Source organism: Tympanuchus pallidicinctus, unplaced genomic scaffold, assembly GCF_026119805.1.
Source record: "Tympanuchus pallidicinctus isolate F22 unplaced genomic scaffold, pur_lepc_1.0 scaffold16, whole genome shotgun sequence".
NCBI classification, from domain to species: domain Eukaryota; kingdom Metazoa; phylum Chordata; class Aves; order Galliformes; family Phasianidae; genus Tympanuchus; species Tympanuchus pallidicinctus.
In genome coordinates, this window is record NW_026294679.1 from 13,437,437 (window position 1) to 13,459,581 (window position 22,145).

Below are 22,145 nucleotides of genomic sequence, written 5' to 3' on the forward strand. Positions count from 1 at the left end.
ACATCCCATGTTGCAATCACCCCAGACAGGGCAGTTTTCACAACACATAGATGAAGTCCTCCTCACATCTCCTTGGCAATAGGCAATGTCTGAATGCTTAATTTGGATACCCCAAATATCTCCTTTGTGAAGAGCAAATCTCTTGGATGACTTCTAAAGAGACAGACAAGCAAGCAACAAGCTCTGTGATAAGTCACTATCTGCACTCAAATTTGTTTTTAAAAAATGGAGGTAATGGAGAAAGGAAAAACTGTTTTTGTAATTTAAGTAAGAAGATAACATGACCTTCACCTACAAGCTCCTCAGCATTAACTTTATGAATCACATAATTTATAGGGATGATGTGTCTTTCTTTTACTATAGTTCCTTGTCTTGGTTTAAATATCTGTAATCATCTTCTCAGAGGATATCACTGTGCTGTCACCTACACTCACAGATCTCATCACCCAGGACCTGTGTATCACCTTTAGGATAACACCTTTTCTACTGCATTTTTGTCTCCTGTTTTTTAAAAAGCATCAGTAAGTATTACTGCTTCCTCTATCATCCAACTCTACAAGTCTCTTTCATTTCTTTGCTGCTTCTTTCTCCAGGCCATTTCTGTATTGCTGGTTCCTCTTCCATTTTAATGTAATTTCCTCAGTAATCCTGAAGCTATTTTTCTTTGAAGTGCAACAGATAAAAATACCCAACTTGTTACTCAAACACTGCCCTGTCATCACCTTTTCTGACTGCATCCTTCTCCAGCCATGTTCACATTCTGTAGCTTTTGCCCATTTCAACTTTTTGTGGTACAGGGATCACAGTGCTCAGACCTTACTTACCTGCCTACCATTCGTGAGTGATGCCCATAATACTGATAATAGAGGAAGTGATGTTCATTGAAACTGGAGTTTAAAAAAAAAAAAAAAAAAAAAAAAGAGTTCCTACATTTATATGTAGAACTCAGTCACTTTACTAATTAATTTGTTCATTATGTTTCTCTAAACAGCAAAGCTGTTTAATGCAAATTGTATTTACACCAAATAAACAAAATAAGTTATCATATCCTTTTAGTTAAAAATCCATGAAGCTTCAGTAAAACATACAAAGAGATTTTCTCATGCAGCCTCTGGATAACAGAAGCAATATGATTGATGAGCACTGAAATATTTTGAAGGTGCAGTACCAAAGGCCTGCTCTCTAACTGCCAACATGGTTTACACATTCATTAGCAAATGATTTAACTTCATGACAGGCCTGCAATACTATACTCTATAGGCTCATCATACCTTCAGTGCTGTTATATCATATGATTAGAGATCCAATTGCCACCTTCATTTCACTTTACAAATCTACATAAACATAGTAAAAGTAAAAATAATTCATTTCATAAATTCTACAGCTTAATTAAAAAAAAAGTGTTTGAAAATATTAACATGACACAGGGTTCATTAAAACCCCATTAATGAACAGGGTCATTAGTTGCAACGAAGCAGTTGCTCTTTCTGCTCAGGTTATTTAATACACCTGATTTTACCCATGTCAGCTGTAAATGTTCTGAACTGAACTACAGAGCAATTTACTTGTCAATTTTAATAAAAACCATCATGGTCCCAAACAACACTGGCAGCATCCTGGCCTATAAGTCTGCTTCTCAAACCATTAACCATCATATTAATACAAGGTATCAGAATTCCCCTATTGGCAACTGAGCTATTGCTTTCTCTTTGAGATAATGAGGCATGCAGTAATATAACTGATTTTGAGCAAATACGCTTGTGTTGGGACATTCCTGAATAGTCAGATCTCTTATTCTCATCGTTTGCATCTTTTAGTATCTTCCTATTGTTTTATCTGACAGAAGTAGCAGACAATCTGATAAAATGAAGGCAAAAACCTTCCAATGTTCCCACAGGAGGGAGCTCTCTTTGGCCATGTGTGACATTGCTCTCAGGAACCATCACCAACTGCCTTAATTTCCTGTCTCTCTTTTGATAGCATTAGGCCAGTAACACCTCGAAGAAAGGATGTCTGTGAAGTGAAATCAGTAAAACTTAAACAGATAAGAAATTAACAACAGCAACAAAAATTCTCAAAGGCCCAAGAATATAGACCAAGAAAAAGAAAAAAAGAGTGAATCAGGAGTCAGTAGTAAATACATCATGAATAGATATAGGAAGACAGTGAACATTAGTTGCCCTGTTTAGCATGCAGAACTTCACAATACCTCCAAAACATCAATTGCAGAGTGAAACTAAGGAAAGTAAACTAGCAGTGGCATTCATGTTTTGAATAATTACTATCTTAAGATAGAAGAAAGAAAATAGTCTTCTTATCTGCTCCTCTGTGTGACTTCATGACCAAACCTCAATTAAGATTTAATAAAACAAAGATTATCATGCTACACATTGGTAGCCAAGACAAAGATTAATATTAAAGTAACCCAAAGCAGCTATTTTCAAAAAAGAACCATGTATATTTAGATCAGATTAAGTCACTCAATTCCAGTATTTTTTTTTTCAGATAAAAGTACACAGAATGCAGAAAACATGCATAAAATGAAAAGGAATAACTTTAAGTTATTTTTTTTTAATGTCTGAATTCAGCCTGACTACCCACTCACCCTCTGTTGAGTGATTTGTTCTTTATTAAGTGAGCATCTGCAGAGGAAGACCAGTTGTAGCACAGACACATTATCCATCAAATGTCACCCAGTCAACAGCCAAAGCAAAGTTGACTGCATCCGTCCAGAAGGACTATCTGAAGAGTGTCAAAAAGGGAGATATCATTAAAATCCTGACCATCTTTAATTTGCATATGTTTGTTAGCCATAAATATACCCATGATATATCAGCCCACCTGCTCTGCCACGTTCTAGAGGCAGAAAATATTCTTCTTTCCAACAGAGCTATTTAAAGTAGGCTTTGCAATGTGAAATCAGTAGTCATCAGTTTATGTTGGACCATTTACTACCTTCTTCCAAAAGGGAATCACTAGATCTTCACAACTGTAGAACCTGCTGTCTTCTGTACACCTCACCTGATGGTAGTACATGTGTTCTGATTTACTACATGATAGAACCACAGATAAACTGTCTCTAGAAATGCGAGTTCTCAGATATTTTCAGTCTTGCTTTCAGATTTGCGCTGTGCTTTTTCTCCATGTGAATTTATATGTGCCTTGGATACAAACGTTTCAGTGTGGTCACCTTACTTAGTCTCTGGGAGGTTTCATGTCCTGTTTTCTTCAGTTTTGCACTTCAGCAGACCAATAAAAATAGGAAGGAAATGGACAGACTGCAAAGTAGCCCTGGATTTTAGAAAATGCTACATCTTCATTCACTGATGATAGGCAGTTATTACCTCCACAGGTACAAGTACTTCATGTTTACGTAATTTCTTCATCCCATTCCAATCCTCTTTGAATTAGCAGAAAGAATTAAGTAGCTATTATGTTTAAAACAAGCAACTTTCTATATACTTGCCTTGATTTACAACTTTGGCAGAAAAAGGTTAAGGCTTGAAGATTTCCAGCTGTGTGAAGCCTCAGCTTTAATCCTAAATTTACAGCCTAATTTGTAATTTTATGAACTACAGAATTTGTGCATATATACAAAGCAGAATCAATTCAGGGTCCAAAGACAAATGACAGAAATAACTTTCTAGCCCTTCTATTTCTATTAGTTGTATTGGTTGATTTCCTTTTTATTCCTTATCACCAACTCCAAGTGATAGCTGTTCCATATCTAATTTATACTCACAGTGAATGACCAGACCTGCCTCCTTACTAAATACACCTGTACCATTTCAAATCACGCTCACCTGTCTCTCCTTGAGCCGTCCTATATACCCAAGCACAGCTTTTCTCATTCAGCATGCAGGAGGCATCACTCATCTCGTTTCTTCTATCAATACACCCCCCGCTGGGTATCCAGTTCAAATGGCCACGTGTATTGTCACCTTTCAAAACTTCCTGCACAACTCACTTTCAGGGATTTTGCCTCCCAAGTTTGGTACATTAACACAGTCAGTTAGAAATTACATTCAGCTCTCATGTGTAGGCACGACCTTATTTGTACAGTGCTGTTCTTACTCACGTGTGCTTTCTGTGCTTGGATGAAGAAACTAACCACCTGTGCAAATTCTGCTGGTGATATTTCCAGCCATTATTCCACCCTAAAACAGCAATTGCATTCAGCAAATAAAAAGCTCATGCTGTCGGGGTGACAGGACAGGTAGGTGGGTAGCGGTGTTGCTGGAGCAGGGTGAAGCAGCACTGGTCAGGAAGGGATGTGGCACCACAGGCAAGGCAGCAGCTGCCACTTCCTGGCTCTGCTCTTGGTAGTGCTGCTGGAAGCAGCAGCAGCAGAACGGCTGCTAGCATTCAAAAGAAGTCACTTGCAAGCAAACAGGAATTTATGGGGTTTAGTCCATTTCTTAAGAGACTTATAAGTGAGAAAAACAATGTAAAAACAACAAATAGTCCTAGTTTTAAGCCCATTAGGGAATATCAAATTTCACAATCTGAAATCTAGGTTTAAGTTAAGAGAGAGTTCTGGGAGTCCAGAACAACTGCCTACTGAAGTTATGGACTTCCCTCCTCTTCTCTCTTACACAGCACAGACTTCCCTGAACTCAGCTACGTCTGCTAGAATAACATTGCAGCACACAAAAAAATCAAGCATGCTAAAAATACATACTGTAGGTATAATCCTGATTATGCTTAGGTTAGAAAGATTTAGTAACCTTGGAGATAGAAAACAGTGTAGAAATGATATTTTTAGCATCAAGGAACTTCTCCAAGCAACAATACCACACAGTACAAAAATATACCAGGTCAGTACGCTTCAGAGATTTCAGATGTTTCATCCTCTTATGGGCTAAACCATAGTACTCTTCAACTATATTACTCTGAAATGTTTTGGTTTTTTTCTTTTCATACTTATGTTCCCCGTGAACAAAAAAAGCTATACAGGTGTGCAAGGATGTAAAAGAATTTTAAGCATTTCGTCATTACAAACTGAACCTAACTCCACAAAAACTGAGTTACCCACTTCATTTCCACTGTTTTCATACTGAATTTGCAATTTGAGAGCTGAAAATGCCAGTCTGAGTCTGTGTGGAGCGCAGCGATTTCTCAGGGGTTCCACATTGGTTGGTGTATACCTTATAGCTGAAAGCCATCAGGCTTCAGTCACAGGCAGTCTCAGTTAAAGAATGCTGTTAGAAGAAAACCCCACATTAATTCTACCCTCAGAATCATATTTGTGTGCTGACAGTACTCCCCATTCTCTCCTTGGTTTCTTCTATTATGAATGTGCCAAACTGGCCTGCTGGAGCAAGCACAGCAGCATGCCAGCCCTTCCTATCTCCTCACTGGATAGTGAGTGGAAGTGTGTCCATGTGTTTACGTGGGACTGTACAAGGAAATGACTAAAAACTGTGTGAAAGCTGTTAATAACAGCTTTATTATATTAATAGTAGTTTAATTTCTCCTAAATAAAGTAGAACTCTTCTTGTGTTGCTTGAGATCTTTGCCCCTCCGTGGTTTGATGCCATGCTGGGGAAATAGGCAAGCATCATGTAGTGTAACTTCTCTAAACGTGTATAGCAAATGAAATTGAGCTTGAACGCTTAGTGACAAAGGCTATATATGAAAGCAGGTGCACTGAAGATCCATTAATAAGATTTACCAGACCAGCTTTATTTGTCACTGATATCCAATGCATATCCCTGAAGCTGTGCCACTGTACGCCGCCCCAGTAACTGGCACATGCTTTACCATAGGAAGGAAACAGAGTTTTAGACAGCCTGATTTAAATGCAGGCAAATTTAAGTATTTAACATAGGAACAATAGGGTTCTTTGTGGCAGAGAAAAATGTTTTTTCCTCCAAGTGCTGGCAGATCAGCCACAGCCTATTCGGCCTCTCTGTTGCTCTCAATGCTTTTCATTTTTTTATAGTCTGTTTCAAAGAACAGTCTGGAATTGGGGGAAAAGTGTTACCTACCACTGTGACAGAGGCTTGCTTAGCATTATGAAATTGGAAAATGCATTTTCCCAAAGCACACTTTCATTTAAACTTACAAATCTCTTACAAAGCTCCCAGAATACCTGACGAGGGCTACAATGGAGCATACAAACACATGTACTGCCAACCTCAATGCGTTGCTCTTTTCTCACATAGCTTGCCTTCACCATGCTCCCTTAGCATTCACTTTTTTTCTATTTTTTAAATTTTCTATTGCTCCTGCTCCTTTCCTGTTTCTTGTTCTTTCTCCTATAACTACTCACTTCCTACTATATCTCATTTTCTCTAGTAAAAATATTTGTTCTTACTTTTACATTAGGCTTTTTCATCCACATTTTTCACATCTCTTTTATCTGGAGAAGACTTAGGGCAGCTGTCACGGTACAACTGGCATGTTCTTATCTTTCAAAAATTCTAAATGATGTGCTGCTAAACTACGTTTAAGCACGAAGGCTGGCTTTACTTTAGAATGGTGGTAATAGCAACAACATTGCGTGAAATTGTTCCCAGATGTAGCCTATAAGACTAAGTTAAAGATGACAGCATTTACAGTACTCTAATCAAAGCACTGCATGATTTATGTACTAGTCTATCATCACTGCTCTAAATGACTGCCTATAACTGAGATCTGGCAATCATTTTACATATATTAAACATACTTATCTCTTAAAACACAGTAATGATAGCAGTAAAGGACAGCAGTGATAAGCTGAAGATCTACTGCAGAATGTGCTCATTTGTAAGGACTGTTGTTTCTTATACAGCAACATTTACATACAAAAATATGTTTAAAAGCTACTTGGATGAAAAGATGGTCACTGGCAGAAAGCTAACATTTAGACTCTTTATTTAGTTTTTAGAATATTTGCCTGTGCTCTAATAACTGAACTTGTTCAAACTACAGAATATACTCTTCTGATTCTCATTAGTAATTAATTCTTTTGTTGAAAGAGACAGAATTGCAGCTGCTGATTTATTTTCATTTTTTTTTTCACTCCTCCTTTTTCACTCCAAGGCATGAATCCTAAAATTCTGCAGATTGACCCTATTCCCAGCTGACTGCTCTGGGCACAGGAAAGGCAAAATGCAGGAATGTGGTATTTATTCTGAACATCTATTTTTTCCTTTTATGTATTTTTAAACACACATCTGTACAAGTCTCCTGATAAAAGAATTCTGCTGGAATTCTTCCAGGCAATTTTCATCACCTCTTTCTAATGGAAGTTGGATATTTGTTATCCACTCCTCAACATCAGTCTAATAAGGAGAGCTGACCACTACTGTTAATTTACAGGAGGGAAGGAAAAATCCCTTCACTAGTAATATCACCTCTCCAGACTCACCCTGTTCTGTTCAGCAATCTTTTACTTAGCTTCTTACTCCCATTTCAGTATCTCTTTCCATGTAGTTTTCTGTTTTTCATCCTCACAAACTTAGAAACCAAGCTATTCTTGATGAAACTTTCTTCCTTGAGCCCTTCCTTCAGTCACCCTTTTAATAATGAAATCTACAAAACTACCTTACCCTCCAGTGAGCTGTTAAGATGGCTTTAAAAAAAAAAGAAAACAAAACAGAAGACAAGCAATAAAATAAACCGTCCAATACAAAATCTCAATGTCAGCAGCCTTAGGCATTGCACTGAATCCTGGTCTTACTCCCTCAACTGCAATTCAAGAGTCTGAGTTCAAGAGCAATTTGGGACTCCGGCCAGAATCCAACAAAAGAGTGAAAGAAGATCCGGTCACTCAGGCTAGAGCTGGAAACTTGAAACAAACAGCAGCCAAATCACCTCTACCATACAGGACACCAAGTGTGCTAATGTGCTTCTGTAGGGCTGCTGGAGAGCAAGCAGACTGAATGCAGGTAAATGTTCAAACTTTTAGAAGCTGTAAGGTTCATTACAGTTCACAGACCGACTATATAACAATATTTCTGCTATAACATTTGAGATTCTTTGCAAAAACTAAAAATCTGAGATCAAACTATGTTTTGATCGCCCGCTCTGTTAGTCTCTTAGTTCAGGGCATTTATTGACTTCAATTTCTCAACATGCTGAAATGATGCAGTAGAGTACTGGGATCTTCTGTTACAAGACAAAGGTCTGTACTCATGGCTTTCTCAGAGTGAGGAAGAGGTGAGATTATATTCAGTGACAGTGCACCCAGTGCAGTGCTTTCCTGGCTTGCCTGTATCTCCCTTGGTTGTCTACAGCCATTTCATGCCTAGGCACCACTAAAACACTCTGCTTTTATCAATTTTTTTTGGATTTTTGCTGCTTCTTAGGCACAAATATCCCTTCAGGATCCAAGTCATTCCCCAGGGAAACACAAATACAGACTTGCTTGAGGCAGAGCATGTGAGCATTGAAGAGTTAGCAGATAGACACAAGTCATGGTTGCTGCTCTTTGGGTCTAATCCCAGGCTCAGCAGAGCACAGAGCAGCCCAGGAGCAGTTTGGTCAGCATCCTGGGGCAGCTCCATGCTAAACAAAAAAAAGCGTCCTGTCCTGAGGGCTGCCCCACAGGCTGTTGGTTGGCCAAGCAATCAGTGCATGGATCAGGACAGGGAAAGATTAATCCAGACATATTTCCTGAGTTTGTGCCTTCTTCCAAAAGATGTCCTGCATGAATAATGTTCTCTGCATGTTTTGATGCACAAATACTATCTGATATGTTCCTGCTGTAAATGCAAGTCCCGCGAGCAAGCAGTAAGAACTTCTTCCATGCTTGTCACCAGCCAGCACCAACAGAAGCATCAAGTAGTACACAGCACTCTTCTCCCTTTACACACAGTTTTGAGTTATATTTGGCCCTTTGAGGTGGCCCTTTGGGTGACATTTGGGGTGAGCCAATGTCTGGAAAAACCAGACAGCTTCAGTAGTGAGATTGGAGTGAGAGTTTTTCTGAGAAAGTTAAGGAACAACCAAAACCACGGAAGCAGCAGTGGATGCTTCCCTCACCCCCTAGCAAATGAATGGAAAGTAATTTAAGAAGCATTTTCAAGAGTTTTACTGCAAATATGACCATCATTTCTTTAAGGAGTTGATGTAAAAATAAAACAGCTGACACTGTCACAGGTGAAATAACTTCCTATCCAAATTTAAGTAGCCATTAGCAGAAAACTTCCAAATAAAGCATTTATAAGAAGGGTAAAATGCAGTCCTTTCAGATATTTAAAAAAAATATCATGGTAATTGAATGCTAACTTAACCACTGTGTGTGCAGCAGGATTTGCTTATTGTATGTTGAGTCACACCCTGAAGCACTGATTGAGCACTTGGGGAAAAGACCAGTCAGCCATGGGAGCACAGGTGAAGGCAATTCCACTGGAAGGGGTGGATTCTGGCTGCACCTCTCTTACACTTCATTTAAAGGCTAACTGGGTGGAGATACCTTTCTTGGGGAGTCTTTCCTATGAGTCTGGATCTTCAGAGATGGGTGAGCACTATTCCTTTGTAACCATTCTATCTGTGCTGTTATACTCCTGTATTGCCCTTTTGCTGTTAACCTTTCCACTTGTAACACATATATGTTTATCTATTCAAAGCTGCTTTTTAATGTGCACCACAACAAATATTCTTTTCTCTTGATAAAGTAGTAAAATGTAATTATGACACATTTACCTGGTGTTCACGCTGCAGAAACAGAAACCTCAGAATTCATTCTGAGGGTCACTTAACCCATTCAGGCACCTTCGATAGCATGATTTTTTTTTTTTTTCATTATGAAGGCTGTAATAAGAATACTACAGATCAAATACAATGAAACAGCTTTATCTCCAGAGATGTTCATAAAGGGTTATTACAGAGATGCTGATTTAAAACGTTAAAGTGATTTTTGGGCACATCGCCTAAAATCGTAACCCTTCTAAGCACTAATTTTTTTAATTAAAATATTGAATTATTTCACTAACATATTAGTTTAAATGACATAGGGCTTTGTCAAAGCATTTTTTCCAGCAGAACTTAAGCCCCAACAAATGAAGTTGATCTCGTGCCTGAGGCATCTGCAGTCATCCAGCAGAGACCTCTCCTAGTGCAGTGACACCAGGTACAGTGCTGTCAGCACCACAGAGCGAAGGGGTTGGGGTCTTTGCTCAGAGAGGGGTCAGGCCCTGGCATTGCTGCTCAGAGAGTGGTGGGTGCCCCATCCCTGCACGTGCCCAGTGCTGGGTTAGATGGCCCCTGGTCTGGTGAGGAGCACCCAGCCCACGGCAGGGAGTTGGAACTAGATACCTTTAAAGTCCTTTCCAGCCTATGCCTTCTGTGATTGTATAGTGTGTAAATGTAATAGCATTGCTAGGGGCGTTGTTTAAGGCTAAACAAATATGACTATGCACAAACACTTTTGACAGCTACCCAAGCAGTGATCAATATTTGAACACAGTAGAACTGTTCAAGTAATACAGAGAGCTGATTAGCTAAGGAGATAGGTAAATAACTACCAGGAAGTCCTTAATTATATAAATCTGCTGGCTGAAATAAGCTATTGACATGGAAATAAAATATTAACTATAAACATAACTTAGTCAGTACTGTAGATGCATTTCTCCACCTATTTGCCAATCAGCTCAGAGTTAAATGGTCGCTGCAGGTAGTTCTGCTATTTTCAACAGGGGTGTGCAGTGCTGTCTGTAATCACTGTGAGCCAGCAGGCCAGGATGAACACATTCCTTCATCCCACAGCAAGGAGAGCCGCTGAAGCAGAGCGGTTTCTGTTTCTGAGGATGATACCACACTGCCACCTTCAGCAGGAACAGCAAATCAACCTTAATATGAGCATTTTCCTCTGTTCAAAAAAAGAAAGGCTAAAGTGATCTTGATTTTTGTTACAAGTGAGCATTAAACACACTTCCCATCCCCATGTACTGCTGGCATGAGCAGCATTTCGCTGTCATGAAATAAAAAGATTAAGCACCTGCACCACTGAAGTTTGCCGTGTTCTGCTAAGGCTCCTTGAATATAGGAATAGCGGGGAAAGACAGGCTAAAGAGCAATGATACAATGGTAATTATTCTTACTTACTAATTAAACTGGTTTGACGTGTATTTTTCATAGATATACTGTGGTTGAAAGTAAGTCAGAACCAAGTAACTTGTCTTCTTCCCCCCTATAAGCATACAGAAATACACATCTACAAGAACTGATCTCATCTAGCACATACATGATTTAAAACATAACACTAAATGTTCTGTTGGCATACCTAATGTATGCTTTAGCTATCATACCCTCTGTACTTCTTGATATATAACCTTACTTTTAAGGTAAGTCTTGTATCAGTTCAGCAGAATACACTCACCTTGGAATCTCTTGATTTCTTATTTGCTCAAGCCTGTACCAACAGATGAAGAGCTACAAAACTGCAATTTCAGAAATATTAAGGAGTAGCTTTTGCTTATTTCACTCCCAGATCCTTTTCTCTGTATAGCCTGTGTTCTCTGATTCATTATTCATTTTCAGGGCACAAAACCATATTTGTATAGATTCCCCTCCTGTCTGTGCTTATGCCTGCTTTTGTTCTGTTATGAATATCATAATTCATCAGTAAGACAGTCAGGCACATAGCAAGGAGATAATGCAGGAGATAAAGCAACAACTTTTTTTTTTATCTGAACCCACCTTTTATTCTCGTATTTGTCAAACTGATCAGAAAAGTGTGCCAGAGTGTGCATCCCTGGGCCAAACACTGCAGCTGGACTTCCATAATCTTGCTCCTCATAATTTAGGTACAGACAGCTCCTATCTTCCAGCTGTTTGCTGTCAGCTCAAACCCAACAGTAGAACATTTGGCCTAAAGATATTTGTTTTCCAAGTTCTTCCATTAATGGAGTATTGTAGTGTTATTCTTATGGTCTGGAAACTCGGTTATAAGATCATTTGTGTATAGCATTGTCACATCTTGGTGTGATGTGAATTCAGACAGAAGATTAATGCCTCAATTTGAACAACTACTAACAGGCAATTTCAATCTAAACTGCGAGCCTTTAATAGAATACGCGTAAAAAACAGAAGGAAAATTAAGGACAGAACAGTACCATAGAATAATAAGAAGAAAACCCTAGGAGTCATTAAGTTTTTTTTTTTTTTTTTTTTTTTTTTTTTTTTTTTTTTTAAAAAAAAAGGCATTTAGAATAAGCAGTCTAATATTAAAAATATATACAAAAAAGTGCTATTTTGAGACTCTGACAACTGCAGTTCAATTTTTAGATGGCATCTTCTATGTTTTGCTGGTTTTAAGAATGCATATGCAGTTAAAGCTGTACTTTTCAAATGCATGAGTGATGAGGAGACAAGCACTGCATGTTGCAAGAACTGTTAATTTAGTAGACTTGAGCTAAATTATTTCCTTAGTAATTTAAAAGAGACCCTGAAGATAATTCTCTCCAATTTCATCAATTGCTGTGTGATTTTGAATCAGTGTGTCATCCAGGACTGCTGTAGATGTTGGCTCACATTAACTTCCACAGGGCGATCCTTATATGTCATGTATATCTATAACTCTTTTTGAACTGCCTTTGGCATTTCCTGTTCTCAGAAGTAGTTTATTCATGTCTGATAGATCAGCCAGATGTGTATTTTCCTCTGGAAGTAATCCTCCTTATTTATCTCCATGGAAGCTACAGCAGATGCAAAGAGCACAATAACACTATTCTCAGCTACAAAACACTGTTTTTTCAACGCAGTCACCACCATAAGTTATGCATTTTCACCGGCGATGAAATCTTGCTATAATCTGACAGCTTTACAAAGAGAAATTCCCAAACAAATAATGATGTGGCCATCATCTCCTTGAAGTGAGCTTGTAGAAAGTTTAGCCTCACCAATTATTGGCTTAAACACCATTAGTATTTCTACATAGTAAGAAATGAGCGGGCTCATACACACTGTATTTATAACACTGTAAAAAGGAAACCGTACATTTTGATAAATGTAAGGTTAGTAATTTAAGTAATATTTAGGATACTATTGTCTTGCTATTTTTCTGCTTGCATATGCTTATATTAAGCAAAAGTCCTGCAAGCAGTTGTTACAATCTCCATGTTCATGGGTAAATGTTAAAGTAAATATCACTTAATTCTTCTTCTGTTTATACATAGATATTAGTTCTTAATAGCATATTAGTGTCTACATTGAAGGAGATAAATAGGAGGAAGATTATGGAGTAGTGCATAGCCAACTTTAGATTTTGGCTCAGTTTCCCCAGTGTGCTTTTCAAACTTAAGAGAACATTAGTGATAGGAACTTGTAAAAAATACTGTGTTAATAACTATGGAAGCAAAAATAAATTCCTCCTGTTTGTAAAAGAGAGGAACTTCTACATGGTCTCCCTAAAACTTTAGGTTTCTAATGTTGTGACACGCATTGATATAGAGCACAGCAGCATAAATTAAACTGCAAACAGATAAGGCACATGGTCACAGCACAGTGCAAACCTATTTGGGCTGGAAACAATTATTTTCTGTGAAAGCAGCATTTCAATTATATATCATCAACTCCTTTCATCTTGCTCAGATCACATAGCAGGTAGGACTTGGGAAATGAATCTTTGATATATTAGTTCTTTGTCTTTTGCATGTCTTATGCATAGCTGATAATAAAAAGCGATGACATTTGAGAACACTGGTGGCTGTTTTAGGTAGACTGATCATGGAGTAGGTGAGAGCAGAAAGTGGCACTTTTTAGCCAACTACTTTCGTAAAGAGAAGGAAAGGTTCAGCTGTTGCTCCAGCTTCCCTTTGGGGAAGACAAGCCAATGATTTTACAGTGATTTGGCATCACCACTAGGGCTGCACAGCAGCGATGCGGTGAACTTGTCTGGCTGGACACTCACTGCATGTCTGGTGCCTCTTAGCTCCTCCTATTTCTGCTTACAGTTGCAGCTTCCTAACCAAGGCCAAGTGCATTTATCATGGCCCACATAACAGCGATGCTAGAAAGGTCATGATGTATGGCATCGTTAATAAACTATACAGCTCCCTGCAGTAATGGAGAAGGTGAAAATGGCAACTTGATGCACTTGCTTGAGGCTTTTTATTGATAGCTGAACAAGTACATTCTGCTCACAATGAAAAGTGAGCATTTCAGGCTAGTGAGGCAACCCATCAAGCCACGTCTTCTAAAACAGCAAGATACATCACAGCTGGAGGCTTACAAATTTCCGCTGTCCTACTAATAAAGTGGAAAATTGTATGTGATGCAAGGCTAGCACAAGCCTGCCTGTTCTTGGCAGAATCAGTTAATCTACCTAGCCTTTCAAGCACTGACAGCATTATACAAAGAAAATCAATCGCCTGAGATAACCAAATCCACTGTCTTCATCTCAGCTTTTTCACTTATTTCATATAATTCTGGAGTATTAACATTATTTTGGGCATAATGGAAACATAAGTACTTCATTAAAGCCAGCACCTGGACATATGTAATGGCATAGAAAGAGCTAACAAAGATGGGACAAATGCATCCTTACTGCTATGAATCAGGTGACAAGTGATATAAACAAAAATATGTGCTTCTCAAAACAGCCTCTAAGGAAATAATGGCTACAGGTGCCTTCCCCTTCCAGGGTGGTTTCACCCTGGGGTGCTTTGACACTGTGTGGGAAGAACTGAGCTTAACATCATACCAGAAAGCTGTGACCTGATCTGAAGGTGTTCAATGCAGCGTGCATCCTGACTGCACACAGCAGCATCTGCACTGCTCCAGACTGAAAGGCAGGGTAGTGGAGCCCCAGCATCAACACTCTTTCATTTCAGCTTATGAGTAATCCTGCAAGAGGTCAGACCAACATTAAAGCAAGCCTTTAAGCCTCACTGACTTCGGTGAAAGAGAGAGGTGAGAAGCTTGCTTGACAAGTCTTGACAAGCAAGAATTTATCAAGAGAAGAGAAATTTAATTCCTACGTGGATCTAAAAATGAGGAAAATATCCAATACTTAAAAAAAGATTGTATTTTGTGACTCTTGCTGCAGGTAAGCAAGAATTTGTTTTCTGAGACTGAACTGCAAGATACAAAAGGTGACATGCATTCCTAAATTTGACCTACTTGTGTTTTACTACCCATCTTTTCTCTGCAATAATCTGGGACGGCTGCAGAATATACTGCCCTGAGGTCACTGAGTAATCATAATCATTTCAGTGCAACTATTCATGCAGTCTGTATAAAGTATAAGAATTTGTATTTTCATGGGCAAACATTCCTATTGGAGTGTAGATTGTATGAAGTTTTAGAACACTGACTCGTCCTCTACTACCCATAAAATATATAGTAATTACAAGGCTTTTTTTCCTGCAGAATTCTAAAGCTGGAGAATGTTTTGTGGTGTTATTTGCATGTCTTCCATACGTTAGCTGGGACGCTATACAGTGAAATATAGTTACCCATAGTAGTTTCAAATAGATACTTCCCAAAAAAGCAGATGGGAATCCTCAACATTGGCATTACCTATTTCAATTTTTAATCAAGTAATATTCAAATTCCATATGCCAGCAGGTGTTTTTCTGACTTTTTGCTCAGCATTTAGCTTAGGTGCAAGATTGAATTATTTGATCTCACTTTCAGGTCCTCACCAAAACTGCTTTTATTCAGGACTGGCTTAGTAAGAATTCCAAACATTTGCTGTTGCATTAATATCTCGGGAATACTACTCACAAAATGTTACTATATAAGTAAAAATGGGAATATATTTTTGTTTATATTTTGTTGATATATTTGTTGATATTTTATGCATCAATACGATACTTACATAGAAGTTATATGGGCTTATTTATAAAGGTTATTTGTTACTGGGAATGCATTTCAAACAATTAAAATTTGATAGCCGATCAGAATTAATACATCTCAGGAATCCCAGGGATGCAGGGGTTCACTGTATTTTCCATTATTCTTAGGGTGTCAGCTATTGGAAGTCATTACAGATTATAATGCTTTTTTAATCAGCGCTGCAGATTACAAGAGGTCACCAAGGCGACAGTTTGTACTGAAAATCTCCCCCAAAACAACTTACCTGACGTAGATGCAGAGGATGAAATGCATGGAATTAAAATGATTTCGTTCTGGGGACATCCAAATTTGGTGTGTTCTGTGAGTCTTTTCTGCAAGTCGTTCTCTGAAACCATTTCATTACTCTTTACCAGCCTGAGGATGGAGTCAGCTGATTTTCCCAGCTGATGAATGGCTCTATTCAAGGATTTGAGCTTGGGGTTAATAATTGAGCCGTCCTGCTCCAGGGCCAGCCTCAAGGGCAGGTGACAGATTCTGTGCTTCAGAGGTCCTATTGCTGCAATGGGAAGGGGCAGGAAATGGGAGCCAGAGGCACTCCATAGAACCCTCATAATCCAGAGTTAGATTAAGCAACATAAGCTTTAGTTTTACATTAAGACTTTACTGACAAACTAATATTCCAAGCCAGGGGAACCAAATTCATTTTCAGCAGTCATTTAGCTGCTTCTCTGCAGCAGAGAGTACTGCAATTGCTCTTGGCCCAGCTGCTGTCCCAGGTGACCTGAAGTCCCAATGACAGCCATCTTCTGTTCTTCTGTGCAGAGAACAGTGCACCCTGCACAGAGTTTTTTTTAGTGCTTCTCAACTATCTTAATGGCTTGAAGACTTGAAATCCAGATGGGTGCTGTTTTCTGACTTTCTTAGAAGTGGATTACCTTTCAGATTTTTCCATTTGAGGACTATGAATGGTAATAGGCAATGCCACACTGCTGCTTTGAGTTTTCTGACAGATTATTTCCCATCCATTTTAAATTATGACCTGCAGTTAGAGGGAACTTGAAATAGATGTTAAGAAATAAGTAGGAAAATCCCTAGAATTTTCAGAATCTGATACTTTCCATTTGATATAATCTGTGCTCAGAGTACTAATGGGAATAATAAACAAACATCAGCATTGTTTCTATGCCAGTTAGTAATAGCACCGTCTTTAAAGCTGTTTTCTCAGTTCCATTGCTGTGAAATGCCACATGGGACCAAACCTGCTGATTCTACTTGCAGCTGTTCTGTAAAAGAAGAAATCAGGGATTTTTTTTCTACTGGGGTTCAAGCTTTATGCCTGACTGATGAATGAAGGATAAGCGCTACACATGCTACAGTTCAACTGTGTTCAAACAAGAGATGTGAGAGGAAGCATCCCAGAGCAAGGGCACTCAGCACGTATTCCTGACTTAATATCAGATCAGCATTCAGTATTTGGAGGGAATGTGGGATTTCATGTTTCTAATTTCTCCTGCCCACAGATGCAGTAATAAATAAAGGCTTCAGGCGATAACAGCGACAGAAAGGCACAAGACAGCAAGAAAATACGCTCCACTTTTTCAGAGATGTGCTTTTCTTTCTGGACCTCAGCCCTTTCTATAGCTTGGGGCAAGATTCCAGTGCTGCAGCAATGGAGCGTCAGAGCAGCCTCCTATAAGAAGGCATGGGTAATCATTTTGTAGATAAAGACACAGCAGAGGACATATGCCTACTTCTACTATGAGGCTAGCACGTGCTAGAGGAAGGAAACAAAACCTTGGATCCTTACTGCTAGAAACCAATGGACTGGACCTCTCAGAATTTGCCTTCGTCAACTGTCAACATCAAAAAGAAAAGCAGTGCCAGTGGTTGAAACCAAAGTTCATAGAATTGTTTGAGTTGGAGGGGATCCTTGTAGGCCATCTAGCCCAAATCCCCTGCAATGAACAGGGATATCTACAGCTCATCACGGTGCTCAGAGCATGCTCCAGTCTGATCTTAAATATCTCCAGGGGAAAGAGCGTTCCTCTTCTGTCATCTCTCTCCTCCACAGCTTGGACCAGCAGTTCCATATTTTGACACTGGTAATACTGACCTTGTCAGGAAGGATTTCTTTTGCTTTTCCTTATATCCTAACTGCAGGGAGTGCCTTCTGACAGTAAACATTAACCTGTCAGACATTACTTCCCCCAACACAGCCTGGTATAGGAATTGCATTTCCTTCATCTTGTGTTGTATGGAACAGCATTACTCCAAAGAACACGATACTTTTGCACACCTCCAATACATAGACAGATCCTGAGGAAAAAGGTCAGAAGGAAAAATAGTGCTAAAGCTAACATTTTCCTTCCAGTCTCTGCAGAGCAACTTGAACAATGTTACCTGGGAACATCCGGAACATCTGGATAGCATGGAAGTTTCTGGCCAAGGTGGCTGGGATGCAACTATTGCAAGCAAGAACACAAGGCAATCAGTTTTATGAGAGCTTTGCTTCAGAGACATGACAAAAGAAGTACAATGGGAACTGCCACTATAGATTTTTTTTCGGCAGACATCCTTCACCACTTCTCTCTACAGCACAGTCAACTCAAAGCCCATTGAGGGGAAAAAAAAAAAAAAAAAAAAAAGCATCGCTTACCCAAAGAAACTAAAAAAGGCAAGAATAAGCAAAGAAATGGCAGCAGCTGCTCAGCGGCACCCACGGGGCTTAGCCATCACGAGCAGGGGGGGCCCTCACTGCCCACCCTCACGCCCCCGGCCGGGGGCGGGCTCGAACCCACGGTCCCGCAGTCGCCGGCCGGCTGCCAGGCTGCACGGAGGGAGGCAGCCCCGCACTTCGACCTCTGCCGCGGCTGTAGGTAGGTACGGCACCGCGCCTCGGGACATTGCCCAGCGCCGCTCCTGTCCTTCCCTTGTCGTGTCGTTCCTCCCCACTCTGCTCCATTGCTTTTTTTTTTTTTTTTTTTTTTTTTTTTAATAACAATTACAGTTCTCCCCCCGTTTGAGGTATTAAGATGCATTCCTTTAGGATTAAAATATCAACAGCCAGAATAAGTCAAATTACCATTGGCAAAATAAAGGTAAGATCTAAGGAGTGATTTCTATTTCTCACCACCTTCCCCTGTAAAAAAAAAAAAAAAAAAAAAAAAAAAAAAACCACCCCTAAAAGCCTGCAAAAACTTGTTTTTATATGTACTGCTGGTTGGCATATGGTGAAGCTTCTACAGGAAGGATAGTTTGGGAACCAGCTTCCCTATTTTCCCTCAATGCACTGCCAGATCTGTACTTCAACTCAACATGAAGGTCAACACTGCCTATGCTTTAAGAGAAGTGTGCAGTAATTGAAGGAGAAATGCATTGGTTAAGCCTGTTGTTGAGTATTGGGTCATAATGAAGGGAAATATTTGAATTAAGTGAAAGCATTTTGTTTTTCTAGCATGCTTTTTTCAAATAAAAAGTAAACCCACCCAGCTAGCAACAATTTCAGCGTCTATTCAAACGTTATAAATAGGTACTTAAAGGCTACTTTACAATATGATACAACTCCAGGTGATTGTAATGACTGTCACAGAATATTGCTAAAGCAAGATGTACTCACAAAATGGGAAAAATTCTGAAGCAGTCACATGCTTATCCCTGTGGGAAGATTAGTTAAATATGCATTAGTGAAGGAAAAAAACCCCAAAAATACGTGTTTTAATGAAAAAAAAAAAAAAGCAAACACTTTCAAAGCCCTTTTTGTGATTTCCCCTTGGAGCTCTTGCTGACTTTGAGCTCAGTTCCACATCTGATAGAGCAACACCCTTCTTCTGAGTTGCACTTTGATGAGTATGAGCACACAGCTGAGCCCAGGACACCGAACTTATTTGAGACTATTCATTTTTGTGTGGTTGGGTGGTAAGAAGTATTTCATCTGTGAACATCGTTTGCTAATGTGTACATCTCTACTGAGTAATTTTAATTAATTTGGGCCAGCTTGTCTCAAATGCAACAGCTTCCTTGACTGAAAAAGACAGAAATGCTTTAAAATGTGATTATCTCCTGTCTTGTCTGTCATCCTTTTGCACTGCTTGAAATGGTTTGGGAATCTCCCACTTCCTGGACACTTAGTTCAGCAAAGAATTAAAATTTGAGACCCAAGCTGATGGGAGGTGCTTGGAGGCTGTGTCTCCAGAAAACTAATGCTTTCTGCACAGGTTTTGACTGTTCTTATGCCAGTCTGTCAACAAGAAAAATCTATTATGCAGATTCATAGTTTACATGGACAACAAGGCGTCATTAGGCTGTATTCCTCCAGCAAAAAGCCTTGCAGTTGTAAACAAAATCAACTGCAAACTGAGGGTCTGATGCTGTTGTGATTCTTAGGGGCATACTGAGAAATACTCAGCCAGGAGGAGAGAAGACGGGGATGGCTTTAAGCCTGATCTGCTACCTCGGGGCTTGGTCCTCAAGCGTGTGTTCAGTCATGTGCATAGAAGTCTCTAATTCTCCTATCCCAGAGGCTGCATGGAAGCAAGCTGAGGGGAGATGAGCTCAGTTCTGGGCAGTTTCCACCTCACAAGAATGCTATATTGAGGCTCAGACATCAGGGTGTGTGTGGGGGGACTCCTCCAGGTTATAAGCCAGAAGATCTTAGCTTGTTCTTAACTTTTATAAGGAATGATAATTGAAGCTGGCATCAGAAAGACATAGTTTCATTTGTCTTTTCAAATCAAGTTATTACTTTTGTAATCTGAAGCAGCATATTCTGTCCAATGTGATGAATTTTCAACTATTTATATTAATCTTATCTACTTTGATAGTGCCCAATCAAATCAGTGGCTTCACTTTAAAACGGGCTGCAGAAACAAGTTAGGCTGGTTTGTATGGCTAGTCAAGTATGGTTTCATACCTGCTTTCAGCTTTCACTTATGGGTCCTTTAGAAACCTGATGACCCAAAGTTCTCTCCCAAGTAGCTGCCAGGTCTCAGGTGACCAGGAACTAGTGCTCAAGAGATGAGTGTTCACTGTGTTGAAGCTGCCTGCACCTTTCTTGCCAAGTCAAAAGTGCCTTTGAGGTTAGATTGATCATCTTCAGCCTCTCAAGGCTGTATCGATCTTCAACATTCATCCTTCAAATAGTATGAGAACTGAGCACCTCTCTACTCTTTGCTGCTGTGGTATGGGCACGTGAATGGTGACCATCAGCCACCAAAATCTATGTGATAGGAGAGTATCCATGGCTGCCTAGGGAATTGAGCACAGGCATCTTGCAGTGCTGATGTACACCTTCAAAGCCAGCAAAGGTCTGAGAGACAAGCGTATGGCAAAGAAAGTGATAGAAGTGCATTTGAATGGAATACAGGCACTACAGATCAATAACAGGCAATGAAGGAAAATTGGCTCACCTCTTCCTGTAACCACTAACAGCTCAAGAGGAGCACAGTCACTATCCAGAGAGATACTGCCTCCTCAGCTGCTAACCCTTAAATGAGGGTGAGGAGGGGTGCACTGCTTGCATCTGAGCTACCTGAGTTATCCATGCCTTCTCATCTGATGCTCGACCATTGATTCAGGCTGTGGCCTGGCAATTCTACTGCAACAAGCAACCCTTGAACATCTTCAGATGTCTGTAGATGGCCAATGACGCAGATAGAAGAACTGGGATGTACCAAGGAAAGAAAGTATAAAAACTATGTACACGCATGTATAAGCAAACACAATCTCACGAACTTTCGATCGCATTGCTGTGTGGCACACATACAGATTTTTCAAGCCATATTTAAACAGTAAGGAGTGGCATATTTAAACAGTCACAGGTTACTCTTGAATACATTTATTAAAACTTATTCTTTGATTGCTTATTACTACATCAGTGTTTATAGGTTGTTGCAGCTCTGTTTACTGTATTATCATCTCAGTGCTGTGATACTTGGAAATAGGACACCTGACACTTACTCTCTTGTTTCATGAAGGTAAATTCTAGAATTGCAGTGCCCTGAATACCCTGGTGTTGTCAATCTAGGATTCTTTTTTCAGAAAACTTTGAAACTGTCACAAAATTTCTGCCAATTGATTTATTGTTTGAAACTAAAATGCACAGAATGAAAACGTGGATGTACAAAATAATTCCATTCTGTATCATGTAAATTATGCTGATGCTTATACATTGATAACTGAGAACTTGGTTAGCAAGAAAACCTCAAACTAGAAAAGCAAATGTATCTAACAATTAGACAGTATTAAGTGTGTGAAAATACTACTAGTGATTAGTCCTTTTGTAGCCAAATTTAAAATGACTCCATTAATAGATTTCTTTGGTCCAATTTGTGTCCTTCCAATCTATGTTTTGAAGACTTTACATGTCATCTTGTGTTATTTGGGGTACTGAAATATATATTGTATATTTGACAAAAACT

General features: G+C 39.4%; 2 protein-coding genes across 4 annotated transcripts in view; one reads left to right on the forward strand and one right to left on the reverse strand.

The window, feature by feature from the left end:
• The window catches only part of ENTPD1 (ectonucleoside triphosphate diphosphohydrolase 1), a 49,150-nt gene extending 32,991 nt beyond the window's left edge, over window positions 1-16,159 (reverse strand). Inside the window, exons 1-2 of one of the 2 annotated variants that reach the window (XM_052677824.1) lie at window positions 16,013-16,110; window positions 2,606-2,742 (exon numbers count right to left, since the gene is read on the reverse strand). Coding sequence is in view for 1 of the 2 variants with exons in the window: in XM_052677822.1 (XP_052533782.1) it covers window positions 16,013-16,124 (112 nt within the window). In the remaining variant the exon portion in view is untranslated. Of the gene's footprint in view, window positions 1-2,605; window positions 2,743-16,012 lie in introns of both variants that reach the window. The other variant, XM_052677822.1, reaches the window with a different exon arrangement.
• Window positions 16,160-21,122: 4,963 nt separating this feature from the next.
• The window catches only part of LOC128078031 (gamma-aminobutyric acid receptor subunit pi-like), a 41,106-nt gene continuing 40,083 nt past the window's right edge, over window positions 21,123-22,145 (forward strand). The window contains exon 1 of one of the 2 annotated variants that reach the window (XM_052677837.1): window positions 21,123-21,701. In XM_052677837.1, coding sequence (XP_052533797.1) covers window positions 21,696-21,701 — 6 coding nt within the window. In that variant the 5' untranslated portion in view covers window positions 21,123-21,695. The remainder of the gene's footprint in view (window positions 21,702-22,145) is intronic. The other variant, XM_052677832.1, reaches the window with a different exon arrangement.